General features: G+C 37.9%; 1 protein-coding gene across 4 annotated transcripts; it reads left to right on the plus strand.

The window, feature by feature from the left end:
• Positions 1-674: 674 nt before the first annotated feature.
• Positions 675-27463, plus strand: LOC104604150 (guanosine-3',5'-bis (diphosphate) 3'-pyrophosphohydrolase, putative (DUF2215)). 4 transcript variants are annotated; one of them, XM_010268404.3, is made up of 13 exons: positions 675-816; positions 1023-1117; positions 1339-1423; positions 3775-3997; positions 6846-7003; positions 7114-7259; positions 7794-7856; positions 7991-8083; positions 13935-14096; positions 23795-23892; positions 25597-25781; positions 26301-26601; positions 27149-27463. In XM_010268404.3, exons 2-13 carry the CDS (start codon positions 1115-1117, stop codon positions 27150-27152), a joined length of 1521 nt encoding a protein of 506 aa, XP_010266706.2. In that variant the 5' UTR covers positions 675-816; positions 1023-1114; the 3' UTR covers positions 27153-27463. The 4 variants fall into 4 exon arrangements, with proteins under 4 accessions (XP_010266706.2, XP_088753733.1, XP_010266705.2 ...); XM_088897607.1 differs by having other exon boundaries at positions 25612-25781; XM_010268403.3 differs by lacking the exon at positions 27149-27463 and having other exon boundaries at positions 26301-26794.

Consider the following 27463-nt stretch of genomic DNA (forward strand, 5'->3'; position numbering starts at 1 on the left):
AAATGAACAAATAAAGAAACATAAGATGAAGACTACGGAGTGAAACTTTTGAACACTGTTCGAAAAACCTTTAAAGCCTTGCATGGGAAACATCTCTGTTATGTGGTTTATTTCATGGGGAGATATTCCTAATACAAAGCTATAAAGACCATTGGAACGGGTTCTGCACTGACTGGATCCGGGGTATCTGACGAAAGTAACAAGCCTTTTGATTACTTGATTAATAATTATATTGTGATAAATTAATTATTAATTATGTGACTAATTAGATAATAATTATAATTAAATACATTATTCAATTGAATCAAGCTCTTTAATTAAGCATTTTAATTAGGACAAATAATAATTATGAATCTTATATGCACTTGCCTATTTGAATCCGAATTCTATCCATCTTGGCCGAATTCGAAGATCGGGTTATCAACGCGTTGAGTCATGACTCATGACTCATGAATTACAAATTCGTATTCGTTAAGTAATCTCATTCATCACCGGATTGACACCTGTCACACTCAATCCCTCCTTTGTTTTTAGGTTGAGGCAGATCGATCCCTAAATACCCGATTCCATTCGCTTTAATATATGGCAATTCATTTCCAACTTTACCCCTACTTTATTTAATTATACAAGTTTTGATTGAAGTGTGTTTGTAGAACCCAAAATAGTAAATATATCTCGATATATATAATCTCACTCCGTTTAAACAATTGTTTCGACAAACCTAAAACTACTCTTTTTCAAATCTTCGAGGCATGGTCTTTTGTTCTTCACCAACAGCGAGTTCATCGGACGCCGGTGGTGTGTTTCTCCACCAAGGTATCCTGCTTTCTCTCTCTCTCTCTCTCTCTCCTATTTGTTTCCTTTTTTAACTTCGTGACGAAGAAAGACCTGCGCATACAAAGTCAAAACCAGAATCTACCCTCTTCCGTTCTCGAATACTGATTTGTGTATGCCATCAGTTCAGACTTCAGACGCTTATTATTTATTTATTCTTTTTGAATCCGTACTTGGTACAATTTCAGCGTCGAAGAACAGTCGAGGAGAGGGGCAATATTTCAGTTCATGATTGGGGTGCTTACTCTTCCATCTTTTGTCGCTTCTGCTTTCGCAGAAAATGGTAAAACTCTCTCTCCTCTCTAGTTTTGGCATTCTAGTGCTCTTTCTTTTCTTCTCTATCTAGTCCCCTGGACATTAGCTTTTTTTTTTTTTTTTTACTCAAATCTTATTTATTTGCTTTCTACTTTTTCCTTTTGGGAGTGGCTTATTTGTTCATTCTTTCTATTGAATAAGGAAAATTATTATTAGGGTTTTGAAGGATTGATTGCTTGTTTGTAACAGCCAATGTTCAGAGGGACGATGTTGAACTTGTTGCTGTCGATGGCCATTTTCTTTGGTCAGATACTTGTAACCATTTCAGTATCAGGTTTGGCCTCCATCGAATATATTTTGAAAGAGAGATTTTTTTTTTTCCGAATCTCAAATTAATGAAAGAATCTGATATTGAATTGCATTGCATTGGATTTATTTTGTAAAATCTAATTCGGGCATAAAAAGGAAAAGAAAAGATTTCTTCTGAGTTAATTGGTGCTTTGTATCCTATTATGCTGTATAAAATATGAGAGGATTGTTCCTTAGAGTTCCTTCACTATTGGGTATGGGTATTCTTTTCTTATTATTAGCATCCAGTGCTATGATAATAAGATCATAAATAATATGGTTTAACCACATTGGTTTGCATGTAACCCATGTCCTAATAAATTTGGTGTTTGTAGAAAGGTGATTGTGTTTTCTTTCATTTCTGGTAGGCAAAGTTGGCATCTAGAGGCATTTCTTGTTATGATTATGATGAATCAGTTAGCTGAGTCATCAATTGAAGGGCTGAGTTAGCTAGTCAATCTATGGTTGTTTTTGCATCCTATATTAACAAATGTGCTGCTGCACTTGTCTTTCTTTACTTGGAAGGTTTAACACTTTGTAAAGTTTGGTTCATAAAATTGATATTTGGCTCTTGTTTGTTTGCTGGTAAGTTTGTGGGGTGAGTTGGTCGATGGGAAAGTTGACCGACTTTCCTCATTGTTTGGAAAATCATGTGGGACCCACAATAAGTAAGCTTTACCTTGGGTAAGTTTTTTGGTCACTTACCCGGGAAAGACTTACCCTTCTCCCAAGTGGGTACATTACTCTTCCACAGGGGAGGGAAAATGGCCAAAATTAATTGGATTAAAATGCTCCTGTGAAAAGAATATGGATAAGTGGTTGAGGCAAGGTAAAAATGGTAATGGAGGAAAATCTTACCTGTGTAATTTCATGACAAAAGAACATGGGTAATTGCATTTACCTGGGTGGCTACACTTCCCCGGGTAAGTAACTTACCTGCAACTGAATGAGGCCTTGGGCTGTTCACAAGATGGTAAAAATCGACCAAACCAGCCAAACCGGCCCGACTCGATCCAATGGTGGTTGGTTTCAGTTTATTATATATATATATCCGATTGATAGGTTCGGGTTTCAGTTCATGAACTTGTAAACAGAGTAAAATTGACCTGAACTGAGGATATATCAGTGGAAAACATTATGCAGCCTAGCCTGTTATATGGAAAGTGATCTCTCTTTCTCATCTAGTCATGTCCCACTTCCCAATGCCCAATCAAAATTCAAAAATACAAAAATCCTTTTAACCTAACACAAGAAAGTGAACTGTGCAACACTGCAAGTCTATCTATACTCCTGGCACCTACCCTTATGCATAGCCCTTACTCCAAGGCACAGTACAAATGTGAAGTAGTATCTATATTCTAATATCCATTATTCTATTTTTTATTGCTTTATGTTTTGATTTTTGAATAAAATGTTCAGACAATCAAATAAAGGTTTTTTATTACTTATAAAAGTGATTCTCCTACAGATTTTAATTGTATGATCAGAAAATGGCAATCTGTCATTGGTCATTTTCATATGGAGCCCCAAGAAGACTGAAAAAATAAAGAATGAATCAAGGAATCAATCAAAACAAAAACGAAGAGATCTCAGTTCAGTTTAAACTGACCAAACTGAGCATCCAATAGCTACTATCAAAGGTCAGTTTTTGCTACTTTTCGGTTGGTTTCAGTTGGCATAATGGTCAAACCGAGATATTTGGTTCAGTTGACAAAATTCTGTGCAACTGAACTGAACCAAACTGACGTGTGTACAACTCTAACAAGGCCTAGATGTTATCTGTCAAAAAATATTGATATTAGATGCTCTATGTCAGAATCTTCTTTTACTAATGCATGCACCACAGTCAATTTTAAGATATTTTCCAGGGTACAGAAACACATTTTGAGAATTGTATGGGACCTAATACCTATGGCCTTGTTCAGGTTTGTCCGCCGGGGGGGGATGCTCATTTTGAGAATTCAATTGCATCAGATAAAGTTCTGTTATAGAAAATTAAAGGAAAACTATATTCCTGGCTGTCAGTGCAAAAAAAAATGCAGGCTGGGATTGGCAATTGTGAGGGTTCAGGTTCAAATTTAAGAGTGGTCACATTGTGCAAAAAATGGAAAAAGTAAAAATAAAAAGGTATATGGTGTACTACGCTGTAACATCATTGTTTGTTAGCAATGGTGCAACATTTACAGTCTACAATTCTTTTTTTGGTACTTTCTTTGAAAAGCATGTTTATTAAAACATAGAAAGTAAATAAGGATCTTTTTTGGTCATTTACATTCATGTTCCTACGGCCTTGCTGTTTTTGAAAACTCTGATAATGTTAACATTTCTATGTCACAGATATTCACTTGGGGAATCCCACTTTGCAATTGACACCATTGCTCCTTCCTGGGTATTCATCTAGTCATGGTTCTAAAGACGTGGTATCATGTGGGCGTGTTCATGTTACTGGGCTTTCAAGGTTGAAAATCAAAAGTTATGCTAATGCATTTCGCGTTACTTTGACACCATCAATTGTAATCCCTGACAAGTTCCATGGCAAAATTGGGGTTTGTTTCCACCAGTAAGTGACATCTTTTTTGATGGGTAGTAAGTGAAATTATCTTTTATCTTATTTTGGGGTTTGATGTTCCTCCTTTATGAGTATTATGTGCTGACAGATTGGCCAACACTTTTATTGGGCCCTTTTCTTTTTTCTTTTTGATCAATGATTGCCAAATGTTATTAATAAAGAAACACTAAGGTGTCAAATATACAATCATTTAAGTGGAGATAAAAGTTCTATCTCCTCAATTATATTCTTACAAATTTGCCCAAAACATTTGATCCCTTCTCACCCCTTGCTTTGCTAGGTTATCTGCAAAACTGCTTGTTTCCCTTTGTACCCATTGAAACTCTTTTTTTTTTTCTTGTTTTTGCAGCCAACCTATTGCCAATTTGGAATCCGCTTTAATAATCAACCTATTGATGTTCGGACTCCTTGCCCTTTGCACACATTCTAGTATTGCCATTATCTCAGCCCTTAGGGAAACTCCATTGAGCTTTATAAAGCCTATTGCAGGTGGTATCCACAGTCACACTGAACTAGGCAGATCCTTCTTTGAAGAAGTCCTTGCTGTTTCCCTCCACTTTCTTGTGATGTCATCAAATGTAAAGGAGGAAAAACCCTTCAATGATTTGATCATTTCTTTTTTGAAAAGTCTCCAATGATTTGATCATTGTGCCACCTTTATGGTTATGCTTCCTTTAATTGCCTCCATGCTTCTCTCTTTATCCTATAAATTCTTGCACTTCTCTCTTTCCAAGCAGTCCACATCTCCACATGACTTTTCACCTTTTCTTAGGCCATACAAGCATTGAGGGAAACTTCTTGTATTTTCTTATTTTAAGTTGTTCTTGTTGGGTTTTAATTAAATTATTAACTTAGTGTATTATGGGCCTTATTTTTTCTTTTTATTTTATTGCCACTTGAATAGGGGCAGATTTGTAATTGTATTTCTCATTAGTTGGCGATTTATACAAAGGAAGTAGGGGGTTGCCGGTTGCCCTAGTCTCCTATCATCATCATCATCTATGCCTCTTCCCAACTCCTCACAGAAAAGAATGATATCACCTGCAAATTGCAGCGTGTGACTACCACCTCAAGCCTTCCTATCCTCCACCCTACAGACAAATTCATCTGATCGGCCTTAATAATCATTCTACTCATCACCTCTGCAATTAAGGTGAAAAGGAAGGGAGATAAGGGGTCTCCTTGTCTCAGGTCTCTTGAAAGAAATCTGTAGCGACACCATTTATCAATATTGAGTAGTGCATTGAACTCAAGCAACCCTTAATCTATATGCTTAGTTTGAGGGGGAGTGTTGAGTCTGTTGACAGATTGGCCGGCCTCTTATTAGATCATTCTTTTCTTTTTCTTTTTCTTTTACTGCCACTCGAACAGGGGCAGATTTGTAATTGTAATTCTCATTAGTTGGCTGACTTATACAAAAGAATTGGGGGGTCATCCTAGTCTCCAATGATTTGACAGTTTCTTCCAATTCTCCCTTCTTCTTTCTTCTCCTACTCCTTCTGATTTCCACTACTTTTCGTCACTTTATTTTTCTGATAATTAAATATTCTTGGCTGAAATCACAAGTTTTTAAGACATTTTGGGTGTTTTTAGTGGGTGCCAAATGGGTGGGTTGGGTTGGGTGTGGGTTGAGTACCAACCCACCCATATTGACCCATTGACCCATTGCCACCCATCACAATCCACCTTGACCCTGACCTACCCTGAGCCATCCATATGACCCATTAACCTAATGCAAATATTAAGAAAATATAAATATTATACCAAATAAAACTATAAATATTAAAAAATTTGCAAAAAACAAAAAAAATCACAGAAAAAACAATAAAAATTGCAGAAAACAAGGAAAATTTAAAATATATATTTAAAAAATGTAGAAAATGCAAGAAATACATAAATTGATAAAAATTCAAAATAAATATATATATTTCAATTGAAAAGTTATAAAAAAACAAAAAAAAAGATAAAAACAAGAATTGTGTAAAATACCTAAAATCATAAAATTTTCAAAATTCATATATTTAGACAAAAGATAATAAATTACAGAAAAATAATTAAAATATAAAAAATCAAAATGATCATATACTTCAGCTAATACAAAAAAATATAAAAAATGATGCAATATGTACAAATTGCAAAAAAACATCGCCTCTTCTCTGGTTCCTGTAACTGGTGGCCATGCCATCCTAGATCTGGCCCAATGCCAGAATAAGAATAGGGGAGAAGGAAGAGTCAGAAGACCTAATTGGTGGGGTGGTACCAGCGGCAGCAATAAAAAGAGTAAGAAGAAGAGGGGTGGAGGAAGTAGATCTGAAATTTAGATTGGTTGTATTGGCCGGTGGTGGCGATAAGAATAATAAGAAGAAGAGGGGAAGAGGAGGAAGTAGATCTGAAATCTAGATCGAAGACGAGGGGAGGAGGAAGGGTAGATTAATAGATTTGAAACTGATATCTGATACCGGCGGCGGCGATGAGAAGAGGAAGAAGAGCGAAATCGGGATGGACATACCGGTGATGGCAAGATTAGTGATTTCGACGGCAGCAAGATTGGTGGTATCGGTCGCTGCAGCCATCGAAAGTTCCTCAAATTTTTCCAACTTCTTTTTTTAATACTTGCATCAAACCCTAAAAGCTAATTAGGTAGATGACTAGTGTTAACTTTGACTCATGGGTACCCTCAACCCAACCCCACCCTGACCCTTTTTCCTTGATCCAAATGGGTCACTCAACCCATAATGACTCTTTACTAAAGTAGGTGGGTTGCCACCCCTAGGTGTTTTTTATGGTTGAATTTATTATTCTGGTGGATATTCATGTCCCATTCTTGTGTTGTTTGCAGGAATGCTTCACTTGGGTTATGCCAATGCACAAAGGATGAATGGAAAGCTATCCAAAAGGGATCATGTAGCACTGTCATGTCACCATATGGGAATAGATATGTTGATGTGAGATTTAATGATGGAATATCTGGGTCTGTCACAGTTTCTGTTGAGGAAGGTTAAGCTCATTTATTTGAAAGTTTTTTGCTTTTTATTTATTCTTTTTTATGTTTTCTGCATTGGTTAGTTTGGTTTAAGGTATGACTCTAATGCTCACTTGTCCTGCAGAGTTTCAGAAATGGCGTCTCTTTTGCCTTGCTCTTGGATTTATTTTACTGCTTTTGGCACCAATTGTCAGTAATTGGGTGCCATTTTATTATAGCAGTTCAATGGCTATTGGAATCTTCCTTGTCATTTTGATTATTCTATTTCAGGTATTTTGGTGATGATAGGTTTAAGTTTATGTTAACAAGCTACTTGATGTCTTTATGAAAACTGTTTCACTCTTTATTTGGTGTCTTTTTATTATGCATTATGCTGGTATTATGTTTCCAGTGATAATTCCCCCTCAAAGGGGTCTGAAACTTATATTTCTTTTCCTTTTTTATGGCTAATATCATGAGATCAGTCTAATGTTGGTTTGGGAAATCTTCATGTTGTTTTTCATTTCTGCAAATATTTTTCCTGTAATTTTGAGCTATTATTGGAGCTCCCACATTCGCAAATGTTAGGTTAATTTGAAGTCAGTACTCTGTTGAGTGTTTTCTTAGTCATTATACTTGTTGAGTTTCTTATTTAGGTGTTGGGTTACTTGTATGTATGAAATCATCTCTTCCCCCCATCCTTTTTATCTTATTGTTTATCTCAATGTCATGTTTTTGGTAATACATTTCCTGCTAGGTACGCATTTCAAATTTGATACTGGATGCAGCATCTAATCAGTTAACTGCTTTTTCATGTTGACATAGGGTATGAAGTTATTACCAACTGGCAGGAAAAATTTCTTCTACCTCACTCTATATGGTTCAGTGGTAAGTTTTTTGTTTGTTTGATGACTTTACGTTGTTATATTTTTATTGGTAATTTATGATGCTAAATGTTTAACTAGAGTACTGTTCTCTCATGTCTTATTTTCTGAGACCTTACATGCCTTTGGTATTTTCAGGTTGGGGCTGGATCTTATATTGTACACTACTTATCAATGCTGGTCAACTCTGTTCTTGTAAATTTTGGGCTCAGTGAAGAGATGTACAACCCTGTAAGTCTTTTTCTTCATGTCTGCCCTTCATACAACTACATACATAATTAGCCCTTTTAGCTAGTTTGGATTGTTTATCCTTATTTCCAATGTCTCTTGCTGTGCTTGGATTTGTTTTAGTTAAAAACCATATTTTTGTTGGCTACTTAATGAGGAATATTCTAATCAATATTGTAAGAACTAGGTGGCTAACCAGACCAGTTCTTTTGGCATATAGGTGAACCTTTTTTGGACCAAGGTTGAATTGGTTGGACTTATTTTATTTATTAGGGGTTTTTATAGTTCCGTCCACCCCTAGGGTGGAGCTAAGATTTCTAGGGGTGGACTGAATCTTGCCTGTGGATTGATGCCAAATTCACGGGCAGGATGCGGTTTATGGGGGGGGGCTACTAGTAGACTAGGAGGGGGCTGCAATTTCAGATTTCTGAGGTGGATTGCAGTCTACTTAACCCTATTTATTAAATATTTTATGTGTTTATGCTTGTGAAGATATATCTTAATGTACATTATTAGTATAGACCTTGGTGTACAGTATAGTATTTGTTGGTTCGAGTGGTTAAGTGTTGGTGGGCTTAGTTTAACTTTTATGTTTAAGTTCCTTAGTCTATTATGGGCCTTTAGTTATTGGGCCTAAACATGTTTTATTTTTGTTTATTATGTCTAGGTGTCCCATCACTAATCAGGGGCATTCTAGTCCTTTTGTGTAGTCTCTTATTGTAAAAATATATGTCAGATTCTAGGGCCGGCTGAGACACTATTGCCGCCCCATTCTCAAACCTCTTCTCTTCTTCCTCTTCTGCTGTTCTCCAGCAAACATGGTATCAGAGCACCATTCAGCCTGACTAGTTACAACTAGCTTCCTTCTTCTTTTTCCTCTTCTTTATTCTTTTTTTTCCTTCTCTCTTATTTCTGCTACTGTGAAGAAACCCTAGGACTGACCGTAGACAACAGCAAGGTCTGTATCTAGGGTTTCTCTTGGCTGTAGGGCCCAAGGGGAGTTTTTCTCAGAAGCTTATGCCCTACTAGTGGTTCCGCAGCAGTTAGTAGCCATTCGGCTGCTAGAGAGATCTGTGTAGAACAGATCTAGGTTGAAGGATTGAGTAGACAGTCCTGGTTGGTGTTTGGGAGATTGAACAGACCGTAGGGGTGGTCACAGTCCAGGTTCGACCTCCAGAAGTGGTGCTGTTTTTCAGTCCAGAATCTGCTCTCAGCCATAAGTGATGTTGTTTTCAGCCCTGAAGTGCTTCAGTACAATTACAGAGGTGGTTTTGTTCTCAGTCTAGAATTTGCTCAGCCACAAGTGGTGTTGTTTTCAGCCCATAAGTGCTTCAATACAGTAAAAAAGGGTGTTTTCAGCCTTGTAACAGCTCCGGTAAGTCTGAAATCTATTTCTTTGTGTTGAGATTTCAGTTGTGGTTACTGTAAGAGGAGTATGTCTTCAATATCAGGTGAAGTATCCTATAAGGACAATATGATTGGTGGGAGGTCTTCAAACCTGGAAAACCCAAATCTTCAAAGCTTGCAGATCACCTGTGTGTTAGATGAATTCAACTCCAGAGAATGGTCTGTTTCAGCCAAGCTTTTCATTATTTCTCGGGAACTTATGGGTTATTTAGATGGACAGAAGAAGGAACCTAAGGAGGATGATGCTGATTACTCAATCTGGCGTAAGGAAAATGCTACTGTTATGTCCTGGCTGCTTGCCTCAACGATTCCAAGAGTGGCTAGGACTGTTCAACACTTCCCTACTGCCTCTAAGATTTGGGAGAAGGTGTCTAAAACCTATGGACAAAGAAAGAACAATGCAAGAATTTATAGGCTAACCCAAGATATTGTCGCATTGAGACAAGGAGATATGTCTGTTGCAACTTACTTTGCAACTCTAGAGGGACAATGGGAAGAACTTGACCATCATCTTGTACTTGATTGGGAAAATACAAGAGATAAGGAGATGCATGATAAACAAGTTGAAGAAGGTAGAGTTTTTAAGTTCTTGGCTGGCCTTGATCCGATGTATGAGAGCTTAAGATCCCAAATTTTGGGAAGGGATGAAATTCCAGATTTACATCATGTTTACTATCTTGTAAGGAATGAAGAGGTTAGAAGGAAATAGATGCAAGTTGACACCCAAGTACACAGCCTATTGAGCATTCAACCTTGATTTCTTCAACCCAAAAAGGGGGCAAACATTTAGACAAGAGGCATCTTAAGTGTTCTTATTGTGGAGGTGACAAACATTTGAAAGAGACTTATTGGATTCTTTATCCTCATCTGAAACCAATTGCATTAAGGAAAGACAAGAAGCCTTAGAGGAGTCAAACAACAAGTGGGAATGTAGTCATAAGGAACAGTGGTGAGACCCCAAAGAACACATTACAGTTGCACCTCCTCCTATAGGACAGGCAACTAATTCCCACACATCCGGGTCCTTTGATTTCACAACTGATGAGGTAGAAGTCGTTAGCCGGGCCATGGCTCGTCTAAGGAACAATTCCCTTGCTTCCACCTCTCTTGCCAGATCAGGTATTGTTTCTGCTTACAGTGTAACTAGTCCTATAGAGTCTAATTCTTGGATTTTTTATTCCGGTGCTACTGACCACATGACACACGTCTTCTTTATTTTCTTCTCATCACTTGATGTTTGGCCAAGATAAGATGAGAGTTGTTGATGGTTCCCTCTCTACCATCTTTGGGAATGGGTAGGTTGACCTAAGCAAGGATCTCTCTCTTAAATCTGTTCTACATGTTCCTAGTCTTGCTTCCAACCTCTTATCTATTTCTAAGCTTACCAAGAATTTAAACTGTAGCATAACATTCTTTCTTACTCATTGTGGCCTTCAGGACAGATTGACGAAGAGAATGATTGGGAGCGGTCATGAGTCTGGAGGTCTCTTACATTTGTGGCATGCTAGACTAGGTCATTTACCTTTTTTGTCAATGCAAGGATTGTTTCCTGAGTTGTTCAAGTGTGTTTCAAGTCAAAGTTTAGTTTGCGAAGTGTGTCAGTTGTCAAAACAATGTAAAACTCTTTATCCAATTTCTAGTAATGAATTTCAAGCTCCTTTTGATTTGGTTCATTCTGATGTTTGGGGCCCTTCACCTTTTATTTCTATAGATGGCTTTCGTTACTTTATCAGTTTTATTGATCATTGTTCACGATGCGCATGGATCTACTTGTTAAAAGGACGTGATGAAGTGCCACGAATAACCATGGCATTTTGTAAAATGATTGAAACTCGGTTTGGCAAGAAAATTAAGCAATTCTGTTTAGATAATGTTGCTGAATATTTTGAAAACTCCTTGAATCTGTTCATGGAGGATGCAAGCATGTTACATCAGTCATCTTGTGCTAGTACCCCTCAACAGAATGTGGTTGTTGAGCGCAAAAACAGACATTTATTGGAGACAGCTTGAGCCTTACTATTTCAACACAAGGTTCCCAAGCACTATTGGTCTCAAGTAGTCCTTACAACATTGTATCTAATAAATTGGATGCCATCTAGGGTGTTGGGTATGAGAACTCCTTTCTTTGTCCTTTGTCCTAACCTTCTAGATTTTCCTCTTCCTCCTAGGGTATTTGGCCGTGTGTGTTTCATTCATGTCAAGGATCCTAAGAAGACTAAGTTGGATCCTAGGGCTACTAAAGGGGTCTTTCTTGGGTACTCTCCCACACAAAAATGTTATAATTGTTATGATCCAATTACCAAGAAAAAATATGTCACCAAGGATGTGATGTTTTTTGAGTCTCATTCCTATTTTCAGTCTTCCAGGAATCCTCTTCAAGGGGAGACTAGTGGGATAAAAGAGGATTCTTCTTCTCCCTCTTTTTTGCACCTCGTTTAGCCTCGGATCTTCCATATTCTTCTCTTGATCCTCCTGTTTTTAGCAGCCTAGGTAAATCTAGTGAGACTCCAATTGAACCTGTGACCGCTCCTGATGTTGAGGATGTGACTACTAGCACTATACTCTGGCCCCATTGGTGTGGGAGACTCTCTGAGAGCAAAAGTTATGACCTTGCTACCAATGTTTTAAAAGCGCAAGGCGCAAAAAAGGTGCAGGGGCCAATTTGCGCCCAAGGCGCTCGCCTTTTTGAAGCAAGGCGCAAAAATACAAAAAATGCTAAAAAAATAAAAGTCAGAAAATTCAAAAAATAAAAAAATAAATATAATATTAATAAAAATATAAACTTAAATTTTAATATAAATGTTCTAAAAACCTATTCTCTATAATTAAAATACATAAACATAACATGTAAAGCATATTCAAATGAGAATTTAAAAATAAAACCAAACTTATAAAACATTTTCAATCATGTAAAACCCACAATCTCTTTTTTTCCTCAATTGCATTACTTCAAGTGGCTAATGTGATGTAAAACATATTATATTCCTGATTCTATGAGCCACCTTTTTGCCATTTCTAGGGGTAAAATAGTAAAGTTCATAGTTTCAGATGGTAGAGAATTGCTCTGTCTCAAATGATCTAATCTTTTCAAAGTCTCTATAAAGTGGAAAATCCGTTCTACTTCTTTTCAGATTTTAGACCTGAATAATAGCTCTTTGACTTTTCAGACATCAGACTTCATATGTGTGTCTGACATGGACACTTCATTCATTTGGATATTCCATGCAACACTGATAGAAGATATCAAGACAGTGAAAAAGAGAATTTTTAGTATACCTTGCGGGTACACACAATTAGGGATATGGGGTAGGCTGGCACCTTCCAACTCATATTAACTAGGATTAACATACAATATCGTTTCTTCGAAAAATGGAGGCACATCAGCACCACAATGTTTTTTTTTTGAAAAATGTTTTCTCAGACCGTGCCTTGGAAGTCGGAAAGGTGTGGTCTGAGAAAACGCCCTTTTAGTGTTTTCTTGTTTTTACTGTTGCTAGCAACAGTATGCTTACCTGGCATATCTATGTGGCAGCAACAGCAATGGCTAAGGTAGAATTAAAAAACGACATTGGTTCCAAAAAAACACCTCTTAGAAAATGACAATGGTTCCAAGGGTTTCCATTAGGGTTAAGTCAACCCAGATGAAAATATAATCCAGATATTACAAATTTACCCTCATCAGGAGGAGAAATTGAGTTTCTTCTAACTAAATCTTCTCAAGTCTATTCTGGATGCATCATCTATTAGGGCCTCCATTAGGGGACAACTGCTTTTTCTGGTTTTATGGATTCCTGAATGGTTGAGCCAATGTTTTAAAATGTGGGAGGCATATTCCTGGAGGTGCACCTCTACTTGAGGCACCCCCAAATTGGCCTGAGGCACATGCCAGAGGCTCTGATGCTTCTGAGGCATGCTACCTCATGCATGCTTCATGAAGAAAAGAAAAGAGAAGGGAAAGAAAGTTTCAGCTGAGGGCTCTGCCCCCAGATTCCCTTGGCTAGGGGGCCTAGACCCCCCAACACCTTTCTGATACATACCAATTTGATTTTTTTTTCTTTTTTGTGCTAGGGGTCTTCATTCTTGTTAATATAAAACATTTTTCGTAAAAGTGAAACAAGAGAAACAAAATGAGATCCACCTTCCTCTTCTTCTTCGTCCTTTTTAGGAAGTTTACGCCTCTTACATTCTGAACTATATGCCTCGTGCCTCCAAGTTGTGGAATGCCTTTCATCACACCTCCATGTTTTAAAAACTGGATCTTCATTTCTTGTATCTGCATCACACTAGATAATTATTGATGCTTGAATATCGTTAAATATTTAAAACTACTTGCCACATCCCTTTTATATATTTTAGTAAGTTCCAGTAAGTTTTTTCCTATATTTCTTCCTTTCTGATTAAAGGGGATTCTAATTGCTTTATCTTTTTTAACATGATTTTGTGACAGGTTTATGTATTTGCGTTGGTAGGAATTATCCTTGCGGGAGCAGGACTAGGTTACTGGATTGTGCGAAAATTTGTTATTTCAGAAGATGGAGGTGTGGATGCAGCTATAGCTCAATTTGTGAAGTGGGCAATGCGCATCATGGCAATGACCTTAATATTTCAGGTAGACTTATCTTTACATCTTCTTACTGAAAAAAGAAAGAAAACCCTTCCAAGTTCATGCTTGTTTAAAATTATTATTGATATTGAAAGCGTAAAAGTCAGACTTTTATCACTATGTTTAATTGTTAAATGCTTGGATAACGAGATATTTATGTATGGTAAAGTATTTTAATTTATTAATATTTCCAAGGCTAATGGATTGAACTGGCTTAAGGGCCAGCCCATCAGAAACTAGGGCTTACCTTGGGCTAAAATGTACCCTTGAAGTTGTGTTTGGGCTGAGCTTGGATAACCTTGGCCCAACTAGGCTTGGCCTATTTATATACTCATATTTACTAGTAATTAAGCACATGCATTGCACTTCAGAAAATTTTTTCATATTAATTACTTAAATTTTAGATATATCATAATTAAGATAAAAATGAAAACTAACAAAAGTAAGAATATGATTAAAAATAAACTTAAATGCTTGTAGTAAATGTGCACGTGCATTGCATGTGGACATTTTAAATTACAATAACAATTATTATTACTATCATTATTATTATTTATTTTTATTCCATTTTTCCATAAATAAAAATAAAATTTATTTTAACAAATATTTTTATTTATTATGATGAATATATACCATTATAAATGTTCTCAAATGCGACAGAATTTTGTATGTTTTCATTGTTTGTGTTGTATCTTTTTTAAATATTTATTATTCAATTATGACATCATGAGTTTCTTTGAAAAGTTGGATCATTGATGCTAACTAAGAAAATGGGAAAGGAGAGGAAGTACGGGCTGGCGGGGAAATGGAGACTGGAGTTGATCATTGAAGCCAAATCTTTCTTGTTCGAGCAGGGAAGGACAAAGGGGAAGGCTCACTTGAAAATTAGAGAAGGGAGCAGGGCGACAATTCTCCTACCAGAGGAGGCCTGTGTGTGGTTGAAAGGTTTTGTAGATGGAACTGTTAATTCCTTACGGGAAGAAGGTTGGAGAAATTCGTTGACCTATGAGAGTAAGAGGTTCGAATCTGTGCTAAAGAGGAATGGAAACGGGTGGTTCATAATGGTTACCGAACTCTTTGGTAATAACAAAAGGAAAGTGTTGTGTATTCTGGAAGGCTAGAAGCGGAGAGGGTGGGCTTCCTTCGCTTTTAATCTTCAGGCTTTTCTCTTGGAGGTCGAAGGGAGAGTGGAAGAAGCCCCTGGCTTGAAGGATTGTAATCATTTTGTCCTGTGTAATCAGGTGCCCTGCTTTAAGCATTACCCTGAAGTTTGGTGTCCAGCTCGACTGTCCTCCGACGAGTAGCTTTGGAAGAAGGGAGTGGGAGCTGGGAGAAGAGGGTGGTCCTAGTGGCAGACAGGGTGATAGAAGATTGGACGAAGGTTTTAGGAGTAGTTGCAGAGAAGTTGGGATTAGATGAAGATGTACTGTTGCTGCCTTTTGCTGAAAAGAAAGCTTTATTAGATACTAGAGATAAGAAACTGAATTTCAGTACATTCCTTGTAAAGGGAAGTTTGATTCAGGTCCAGAATTGGGCTCCAGTTTGCAACGAAGTTGAATCTAGTGCCGGCAACTTCTTGATTAAACTTCTCGGTCTTCCTTTCAACCTTTGGAATGATCAAATACTGAGGAAAATTATTAGAGCGTTGGGTGGAGTTCTGTTGGAGGTTAACTTAAGAAACTTGAGAGCTGTGGAACTTAAGGTTGCTGGGATCAAGCTGGAGAACTTGCCGCGGGCCTTCGAAGTTCTCTCAGAAGGTGCTTGGTACAAGGTCTGGTTAGCTTCAGAAGATGAAGCCTTTGCTCTGGGGAAGACGAACAGAGGTTGAAGGAACTGACGAGTTTGTAGGTTGGTGTAGCCTTTAGGGGCTGGCGGGAAAGCCTGGTGCGTGTGGGAGAACTACAGAGGAAGGGGAACAGTCGCAGGGGTGCCCCAAGTCTCGAAGCTTTCCTATTAAGGCTTCTAATTCAATTTTTTTTGAAGAGGGGTTGTTTAAAGAGGGTGGCCCGTCCTATGCTGACGTGGCTAAAATGGAAAGATTCGTTTGTGCTCAAAGTCTTTGTTTGAACCGGCTTTAAGGAAGGTTGGGCCGGACGGGTCAGTGGGTGAGCCTTCACATGGTTTTAAAAGCCCACGTGACGACTTAAGTCATCACGTGGGGCGGGGCAGGCTTGGGGCGATGATAGATGGCAACATTCATCTATCATCGTCTAGGTCTCGCTCTCTCGACTGTGGAGGGGCTAAGATGGTGAGCCTTCACATGGTTTTAAAAGCCCACGTGACGACTTAAGTCATCACGTGGGGCGGGGCAGGCTTGGGGTGATGATAGATGGCAACATTCATCTATCATCATCTAGGTCTCGCCCTCTCGACTATGGAGGGGCTAAGATGGCGAGCAAGGTAGGACGCTGTCCTCTATGCTGGGTCCGACGGATAGCCGGTGACGCGCAAAAGCACAACGTTCCTGATCGCCCGAACCTGCACTGTTCGAGAGGTAGAACAGAAGAGAAGGACGAGGCTGACCAAGGTTGGATAAGCTACGGCTTAGATTCTGACTATGATGAAAGATCAGAAGCCTGTGGGAGTTTAGGCAGTGCGGCAGATGAAGCTCTATCTAAGATCAGAACAGGGATCCTTTTAGCCTGGATTGTTTGTTCATAGGGGATTCGGTGGGGGAGGGAAAGGAGGAGGGGGAGGAGCGGGTGAATGATCTTAACCCAAATCTGGCTAAGCCCCCCTACTTCTAGTGCCTTGCAAGAGGTTGAAAAGGAGGTAGCTTGGGTCTTCTCAGAGCTAAACAAGGGTACCTCACAGAGAGGTACATACTTGGGTACAGAAAGGGGTCATTGTGTTGATACAACGACAATGATTTTCTTTCCCCAACTCGGGGAGACAGAGTGCTCCAATTTCTCAAAAAAGAAAGTGACTACCACTTCTTCACCTATGCGCTCTCCTCACTTCTCTGCCTCAGGTAAATCCCTCAACTCTGTCAATATAGTTTTAGCTATTGATGAGCGCTCTGTGTCTCTTGTTCCAGATTCTCTTCCCAACTAAAAGTCAGAAGCCCTTGGTCTGAAAGCCACAGTGCGTCTACAAGGGGGGAAGTGGGTGAGGAAACTTGTAGAGAGACAATAATATGGGAAATCTTAGAGAGCCTTTTGGGTGAAGTGGAAAGGAAGGAATTGCAGAGAGGGAGCTTGGAGGGGACAGAAAGGGTTGTAGTTGGAGGTAATGTGAGAAGGAACAAGAAGTTTCCTAGGAGTGAAGAGAGTGCATCTTTAGAAAAAGAGGACACTAGTGGGGAAGAGTCAGTTGTAGAGTTTGTGAAAAAGTTGGGGTGCAAGCTGAAGAACCCGAATGATCTAAAAGCCTACATGCAAAAAAAAAGAGGACAACAAGATGAAGATTAGAAAGCTGAGTGAAGTGGAGAGGTTAAAAAAAGATATTGAGGGGGACAAGAAGTTTGAAGTGAAAGGGGTTAGAAGAAAAGGGTCTAAATAGATCTTGGAGGAGTTAGGGTTAAGGCTAAGAGTTTTCAATGAGAATCCTAAGTTGGAATGTGAGGGGGTTGGGCAGCATTTGGAAGAGAACAACAATTAAAGAGGTAATTAAGAAGTTTAATCCAGATATGGTAATGATTCAGGAGTCCGAAAGAATGGATTTTGATTGCAGATGGGAAAGGAGTGTGTGGAGTTCTAGGGGTATAAAGTGGGTGGCTGCTCCCTCGTGGGGTTCCTCAGGAGGGATTGTGACCCTGTGGAAAGAAGAGATACTCATAGGTGTGGAGGAGCTAATTGGAGATCATTCTGTCTCCCTAAAGTTTAGACAGGTGGACGATGGATATGAATGGGTACTAATAAACGTGTATGACCCCAATGACTATAGGCAGAGGGAGAAATTATGGGAAGAATTGAGTGACATTAGAAGCCTCTGGGATGGACCTTGGTGTGTGGGAGGGGATTTTAAGATTTAAGGAGGAAACCAACAACCCCAGACAGAGAGTGACTACAAGTATGAGGAAGTTCAACCAATTTGTGGACTCTTTTGAACTCAAAGAACTTCCTTTCCTAAATAATAACTTCACTTGATCCAACCTTCAATCAAGGCCAATTTGCTCTAAGTTGGACAGATTTTTGTTCTCAACAGATTGGGAGGAACATTGGGGCAATATTACTTCTAGGGCTCTCTCTAGACTTACTTCAGACCACTGGCCTATAGTGTTGGTCAAGGAGGAAATAAGAGGAGTTGGACCTGCCCCTTTCAAGTTTGAAAACATGTGGTTGACTCATCTGGGTTTCATTGAGAAGATCAGAGAGTGGTGGGAGCAAGCTAATCCGGTAGTTGATTGGGAGGGAATGAGATTCCACAAGAAACTTCAATACTTAAAATCACAATTAAAGGAGTGGAATAGGCTGAAGTTTGGAAGATTAGAAGAGAGAAAACAAGTTATGGTGGAGCAAATCGAGGATTTGGACCTGAAGGAAGAGAAAGGCTCCTTTGGAGAGGAAGAAAGGAAGTTGAGATGGGTTTTGAGGAGGTAGATGGAGGACATCTTGGTTAAGGAGGAGATCAGTTGGAGGCAAAAATCCAGGTGTAAGTGGCTAAAGGAGGGAGACAGAAACACAAGGTTTTTCCATTCAGTGGCAAATGGGAGGAGAAAGAAGAATTTCATCTCTAATTTGGAAGTTGATGGAGCAGTGTTGTCCCACCCGGCAGAAATTGCGGAGGCTCTAGTAAACCATTTCAAATCTATTTTTAGAAGGCCTACGAATGGGAGAGTGTGGTTGGAGGGTTTGGATAGGCCGACTCTAAGTGTAGAGAAGAGAGTGGTTAGAAAAAAAGTTTGATATGGAGGAGGTAAAGGAAGCAATATTCTCTATAGATAGGACAAAAGCTCCGAGTCCAGATGGGTTCACAATGGCCTTTTACCAGGATTGTTGGGATATTTTGGAGAATGATCTTAGATCGGTTTTTGAGGAGTTCCACAGGAAGGGTGTAATAAACCCGGGCTTGAACTCAACTTTCATTGCCTTAGTCCCAAAGAAGAAAGATGCTTCTCAACCAAAGGATTTTAGACCTATTAGTCTGGTGACTAGCTTGTACAAAATCATTGCAAAGGTGCTATCTCTTAGGATAAAGAAGGTGCTCCCCTCTATTATTGCACCCAACCAAGGTGCTTTTGTGGAGGGAAGACAGATCACCGATCAGATTCTCATTGCAAATGAGAGCTTTAGGAAGTCAAAGAAAATGGGAGTGGTTTGCAAATTGGATTTGGAGAAGGCTTATGACTTGGTTGATTGGTCTTTCTTGATGGAGGTGTTGAGGAGTTTTGGTTTTGGAGATAGGTGGTGCAAGTGGATCTGGGGCTGTGTTAGGACTTGCCATTATTCTATCCTGGTGAACGGGACTGTGGTTGACTTCTTTCCTGCGTTGAGAGGTCTAAGACAAGGAGATCCTCTTTCCCCTTTTCTTTTCACCCTGATTGTTGATGTGTTTGAGAGATTGATCCATAGAGCAGACTCGAGGAATTTGATAAGAGGGTGGAGAGTAGGAAGGGAGGAGGTTCCCTTAACACTTCTACAGTTTGCAGATGATACTATCCTTTTTTGTGAAGGAGGGAACTTTAATTGAGTCCGGAATCTAAAGTTGACAATACAACTCTTTAAGCAGAGTTGTGTGACGGGAGTGAATGTGAATGAAAGGGACCTAAGGGAATTTGCAGGTGAGCTTGGTTGTGCAATTACGGACTGGCCCCTAACATATTTGGGCCTCCTTTTAGGAGATAATCATAAGAGTGTTAGCTTTTGGGCTCTGGTAGTGGAGAGGTTTGAGAAGAGGCTAGCAGTCTAGAAGAGAAATTATCTTTCTTTAGGTGGGAGAGTCTCTCTCATTAGGTCTACCCTAGCTAACCTACCTGTTTACTATCTATCAGTGTTTAAGATCCCCTCAAAGGTTTCAAATCTTTTGAAAAATTAATAAGGAACTTTCTCTAGGAGCCTGGAGAGGAGAAGAAAGATCATAGGGTGAGTTGGGAGGTGGTCACTAGGTGTAAAAAACTAGGTCTTGGGATTGGTAATTTCAAGAAAAGGAATATGGGTCTACTGGGGAAGTGGTTGTGGAGGTTTTCATTGGAAAGGGATAAATTGTGGACTAAGATTGTGGCTAGCATTCACGGGCTTGAAGACAATGGTTGGGATCTTGGAATCTTGGCAAGGGCTTCAACAACTTCTCCTTGGAAATCCATTCACAATCTGCTTCCAGTTTTCTCCCCTTGGATCAGGTATGGTCTAAACTCTGGTAACCGAATAAAATTCTAGGAACAACTTTGGGTCGGGGATTCTCCTCTGAAAGACCAGTTTCCTTCCTTGTATGCTCTATCAGACTTGAAAAATGAACCCATATCTTCTTTCTTGGTCCCTTCAGCCTCCACTTTTGGCTTTGGATGGAACCTTGGCCTGCGTAGGGCAATTAGGGATACAAACTTGGATAGCATGGTAGCTCTGCTAGCCTCCCTTGAGGGTGTCTTCCTAAACCCTGCTAAGGAAAACACCAGATTTTGGACCCTTTCTAGCTCTGGTACCTTTTCTTGTGCTTCATTCTTTGAAACCTTAACTCAGCCTCCTATCCCCTTGGGGTTGTCCTTTCCAGTTAAGGAAATTTGGAGCAGGCCTATTCCTCCTCGGGTTGGTTTTTTTTTGTTGGGAAATTTTCTTGGAAAGAATCAACACTTTAGACTTACTTCAGAGAAAGAGACCCTTGTCTACTTCCTAATAGATGTTCTCTTTGTAAAGCTGATGGGGAATCTGGCTACCACCTCATGGTCTCTTGTAAGGCAGCTAAAACTGTTTGGGAGTGGGTTTTCTCCCGTTTTGGGTGTTCTTGGTATCCTCCAGAGACTGTCCAAGGTTTGTTTTCTCCTTTTTTCAGTTGGACTAAGAAGTGAGGGAAGACTATGTGGAGGTGTATTAGGGCAGCGATATGCTGGTCTTTGTGGGAAGAAAGAAACTCACACATTTTTTCTGACAAGGAAAGAACTTTGGAAGAATTGTTAGATCGAATCCTTTTAAGAGCTGTCCACTGGCTAAAATCTTTGGAGTTGTTTTCAGATTTTCCTGTGGATGACTTGCTAGGAAACTGGAAAGAGATTGCTTCCATTGCTAGATGCAAGATGACTCTTTGTCCGTTTTGGTCCCCTCCCCCCTCTGGCTTTATAAAGCTGAATTTTGATGGCAGTAGTGTAAGGAATCCAGGTCCCTCTGGGATTGGAGGAGTCTTCAGGAATGAGGAAGGGATTGTTACTGCTTTATTCTCTGGCCCTATTGGAGAAGGTGACTCTCTTAGGGCTGAGATCCTTGCAGCGCTTGAAGGAATTCGAAGAGCAAAGGAATTAAATATCAACCGTTTGATTCTGGAAGGTGATTCGAAGTTGGTGGTTAGTTGGTCGAAGACAGAGGACAGTGGTTTGTGGAACTTTAACAATGAAAAAAAACAGTTCTTATTGCTGAGTAGGGACATTGAGATTCAGTACAGCTGGGTGAAGAGGAGTGCCAACTCATTTGCGGATGGGTTGACCAAGTAAGGAGTGAATAGGGAGTCTGTTTTTTGTGCTAGTTTTTAATCTTTTTCTTTGCATTCCCTTTGTTTTTTGTTTTTGGGGTGCTAAGTTATTTTATCTCCCCCTTTGTATCCTTATTCCTTCTCTTCTTTTAATTTAATGAAGATGGTGTTATTGATAAAAAAAAAAGTTGGATCATTGATCCACCATCTAGATAAGAAAATAGCTTTACTTTTGAATTTTTTTAAATTATATATCTTCTATATCATATAAATAATTTTTACTTATCATACTTATTTTTTGTTTGACATAATTAATATATAGTTTTTTATATATTCTTTTGATTACTTTTTTATTATTTAACTATCATTATCATCGGTTAATGCATTTGACCCAAACCACTAACCCACAACCCAAAATGGAAAATAATTTGATTTCTAGGTTGACACTAAATTTTATATTACATTTCCATGATTGATAATGAATGTATAATACCCAGTATTTATTTTTGTGAATATATAACATTAGATATGTGCCCCAATTTTTTTTTCTATTTTTATTTTTGTTATTATTTATATTTTCTATTTTTAAAAATTTTATTATTTGACTATGACATCATTTCATTTATAGGTTGATTTTAGCTTTGGCCTTCCATTTTCATCATTAATAAAATTACTTCTTACATTTCATACACACTTTTGTTTGGTATAATGAATATTCAATATTAGATATATCCAATTCTTTTTATTTCTTGTATTATATATTTTAATTTTTTATTATTTAATTATGACATTATTTATTAACCCATTTGACCCATAATGGTTGAATTGCTTAACCACCATTGGGAGGGAAGAAAATTGTTTTGTTTTCAATTTATTTTTCAAAATATTTATTTTCATAATATTAAAATTAATTTTGTGGATTTAATAAGAGAATATACCTTAATATGAGATTTAATAAGAGAGAATAGGAAAATAATTTTATTTCTAATTGGTTTTAAATTTTACATTCCATTTTCATCATTAATAAAATCATTTCTTATTTATCATATTTATTATTGTTTAATATGCCAAATATATGATGTTAAAATTGATTTCATTTTTTTAATTTCTATATTTTTCATTTTATCTATTTTTGAATTTTATTATTTATATGTGACAACATGGATTGGCCCATTTGATCCGAAATGGTTTAATTTCTTACCCCTGCCTAGATGAAAACACTTTTTTTTTCGGTAGATTTTAATTAATAGAATAAAAATGCCTTAAATATATGATTCAATGAAGGTGAATGCAAATTAATACCTTAAGTGTTGGATTTAATGAGAAGAAATTGAATGCATTGAATATCTTATAATTTTCTCTTTTCAACTCATTTAATATTAATAATTGATTACCCTTTTCCCCTCATTTTTTATCAATAAATTTAAATATGGAAGGGTGAATTTTGTCCTAAAAAAATTCCACAAATATTATTGAGGCTATTCATGCTTTTTAAAGTAGTATAGATTGTATTGTATAAGAATATAACTTGATATGTTGTATTCATAGCATATTTAAATATTATTGAGGCAATGCAATACCTATAAATATATGATATCTAAGTTATGCTGTTTTTAAGTTGGAAGGTTAATTGAATACATAGTTCTTGTGAGTTTGGACCAGAATGTCAGGCTGGGTTATGGTCCAACACCAGGGTAGTTAAAATCACTGTAATGCCTGAATTTTAACCAATCATGTGAAATGAATCTATTAACTGGTATTGACAAGCAATGCATGTATCCCATGGTAAATATTCTGTTCTTTAGTGTGACCCTGTGGCAACATAATGGAAAAACAGCAATTTTTGTAACTGATCCCACGTAGGGTGCGGGGACAAGGCTTTGTGGAGCTGAAAGACATGCTTCCTTGAGCAGATTAATTTGACTGATCAAGAAAATAAGTGCAATGCTGTTTCTTCTTATATTTTAAGTATTTTTTTTTTATTTTTTATTTATGATAAATCTAATTGTCCTTGTATTTGTGGGAATACCTAAATCCTAAAAACCTTTTGTTTGAAGATAGTGAATTTTGGCCTTTGAGGCATGTGGATCTTTTGCCTTGATTTGGAGAAGATACTAATTATATTCTGGTCTTATACTCTTAAACAGAGCACGCTTGATATTCCTTTAGCAATGATGGTGTTGGCTTCTGCTTCTGTTATCTGTCTCATTATCCGTTCTCTTAACTGGCGGCAACCATCATTACGGTAAGTTCCATTTACATGGTGTTTTCCATGTGCGATGCACAGAAGGCAATCTACAGATTGATTCACTATAGTTGTGCACATCTCAACTACAGGTTGACCTTAATATACCTCAGTAATAGATTATTTTGTGTTTGGAAAAAAATTTAGAATGATCCAGAAAGTTCTATAAGTTGGAAAGGGTGGCCAGCGTTAATTGATGCACTTAAGGTGTAACTGGTTCTAGGTAATAGGCTGCCTAGTAGATTTGAAAATAGGCATTCACCTAGACTTTTTCTTTTACTTTTTTGTTCTTTTGTTTTTTAACCACAAAAGCTCCGTATGTTGTGCCCATTGCCCATATAATCTTATCTTCATGTAGATTTCAACCCAATAGTGCTATCCCATGTGCAAAATAATGCTCTCTTTTTCCAGGCACCTTTTATCTTGAAATTGCAATTGGCAATTTGGCACTGCAAGGGCTGGGGGGAAGTTGAATGGGTAGTGGTCTGAACAGGGTCACTAACACCTCTAGCCTGTGTGGTTACCTTTATGCCACCTCACTCCAGTCTCAAGGTTTTCTGACAAAATTGGCCATAATTCCTTTTTTTCATCAATAACTGAAAATAAATTCATTAATGAAATAAAAGATAATACAGAATACAAAGGGGAGATAAACTTAACTCCCTGAATATATTCAAGAAAATAGATTACAACATGGCCCAATAAACATTGCTTCTTCCCACACTTTGTTTGGTCAATGTATCGGGCAAACAGTTTGCATCCCTCTTAACCCAATTCAACTTAACTTCCATTCCTTGTATCAAGTATCTAAACTTCCTTTTCTCATTGATATAGCCCCACCATCCCCACTCCTTTTGGAGCCAGCAAATTGGCCATGATTCCTTTTCACAATGATTTGTTTTTAATTTTTTCCAGCAAAATCTAAAGGAAATCCTTTCTGTCATCCCCAAGACAAGATGCTCCTCATATTTGTTTTAAAAGGGAGGAAAGGATGATGAGATTAAGTTTTGACGGGAGTGTTCAAGATTCTTCTAGTGTAGCAGGGGTTGGAGGTATAATCCAGGACAGAGACGGGAACATATGTTGGGCTTTTAGAGGACTGGCTGGTTGTGCTAATTCTACAAAGGCAGAAATAGTAGCAGCCCCCATTTGACTTCGTGTGCTAAAATGTTAGGAATTTCCTCCCTAGCTATTGAAGGTGATTCAGCCAATATGATAAGATGGCTAAAAGAAAAGGACAGTGGGCCTTGGAGTTTGGCTCATTTCTTGGCAGAAGCTAGAGACATCTTGGACTCAATGCAGGCTAAATTGAACTGGATTCCCAGGGAGCTGAACATTGTAGAAGATGTGGGTTAGCTACATCTGGTGCTCAGAGATTGTTTTTTTAGTGATAGTGATCTACCTTTGTAACCTTTTTTCTTCTTTGCATTGGTGTACATTTTCTCATGTACCACCTTTTATTAATAAAATCTTAGTCACCTTTTACTCAAAAAAATCCATCATATTGTTCTGTTGCTGAATTTATTGAACAATTAGTTCTGACCACCTGCATGTACATCTCTTTGGTCCCTTTTTTGTCTTTTATTTTCTTGGTAAGCAAAGTCCAAGGACCCAGTAACAGTGAGACATTCTCATTTACTAGTCTTGTTGTGTTGCTGGGTTGCTTATTTCAGAATATTATTCCTCAATTTGGAGTTATGATAGTATGCTTTCATGCAGGAATAAACTAAGTCTTGGGAATGGAAGCCTGTGGTCCAGGAGGAATGGACATGCATATGGAAATCATAACCGTGCCGAATTCCTTAGTAGGTCCACTAAGGTGGGATCTCAAAGGGCAATGTGGAATACCCCAAGGAGTTCTTTTGCTTGGTCCAACTCTCCGACCAAATGTACGCATTTGGTTTGTTCCTTAAATTATTATTTTCTTGCATTTAAAGAAAAATTTCTGTGTACTTCATTTCCTATTGGTTTCTATATTAATCAATCAAACATGATTCCAAGTAAAACAATTTAGAAAGCGCATTGACAATGATGAAGCATTAGATGTTACCATGGACTGGAGATGAATCACTTCTAACTTCTAAGTTCCTCGCATTGTTTGGTGTGTGCATCCTTTGCTCAACATGCTTCAGTACACATCCTCTGTTGCATAAAATTCAAGGGAGACAGGTTCTGGCGGCTTGTTCTGGGCCTTCTTTTTGTTGATCTTAGTGCAAACACTTCTTCTGAACTATCATTAAAAATTTTACTCTCATAAATGTAGTCTTTGAGATGTTTGGTTCCTAAGCACATCATGCATGCATTCCATTCGGGATGTCCAACGGAACTGAATTTCTTGCACTCTTTACAGGTGATTCATTCTTTTGTAATTTTCATGATCCTCTTCGGATGTTTCTTTATGATTGTAGGTTTGGCCTTTTCATCCCCTCCCAGAGGAACAAACCAGCAGGACTATTACTCAACCTTTCACAAGACACCAACTCGTAAGAGATTCTCAAAGAAAGAGTGGGATGATTTTACACGGGAATCAACTAGGCAAGCTATTGCTGAATGGGCATCCTCCCCAGAATTCACTGATTGGATTATTGAACATGCTGATCGAGTACAACTCCTTCCAGAAGACAGTTCAGATGACAGCATGGAGAGTGGATCAGCTTCCTCCGAAGAGACTATGGTAGAGAATGGCAATGGGTTCAATCTTTTTAAATGGTACTAACTTGTTAATTTCATCATAGTGGGAGCCTTTCTTTACAAGAGATTGTATATAACACTTGTAACAAGAGTTCTGAAATTTTAGACTAGGTGTCTTCCCTTTCAATTAATAGGTTACATACCCATTTACTAACAGCCAGCTTTATGTGGCGATTTTGTGGAATATGCATTTGCTTTTTTTTTTTTAAAACAAGCCCTTGAAATTTTTTTGTTTTTTGTTTTTTTTTTTTTTTTGTTTTGGGAGCAAATAAGAAATAAAGGTCATAAAATGTCTGACTGAGTATAGAAAAAAAAAAGCAAATGTTGAATGGGTGAGAAAACTGGTAAGGTTATTATTAAAAAAGAAGATATTTCAAATGATCTAAAGAGGTTCCAATAGGTGATAAAAGTAAGAAAAAGTAAAGTAAATAGCTTGGTTACATGTAGACAAGCATTTATAACAGTAATGCTTGCAGCCAAAAGAAAATTATAAAACTAATACAAACATATGAACAGTTGCAAGTTGAAGGTGTATCCATTGATTTTTTTTTTTTTTTTTTGATAGGTGAAGCACAGAGACTAAAACTAGTGCAAAGATATGAACAGTTGCAAGTTGAAGATGTATCCATGGATTTTTTTTTATAGATAAAAAGCACGTGTATTCAATTATGTTGTAAAATTATAGACACAGGTGTTTATCCGTGGCATGTGGAATGAATAGAATGGAGTTGGTGCATATTTATTGCACGGGGCAGTCATTATCATTTGTATTGCGCTGTATGCTGACTTGTATCAAACTATTAATCGAGTTTTTTTTTATCAAAAAGAACTATTAATTTGAGTTGGCAGAATTGGTTTAATTCTTCCAGCACATTTCTCA

The sequence above is a fragment of the Nelumbo nucifera genome, chromosome 2, assembly GCF_055504915.1.
Source record: "Nelumbo nucifera cultivar China Antique chromosome 2, China Antique-T2T, whole genome shotgun sequence".
Classification (NCBI taxonomy): Eukaryota; Viridiplantae; Streptophyta; class Magnoliopsida; order Proteales; family Nelumbonaceae; genus Nelumbo; species Nelumbo nucifera.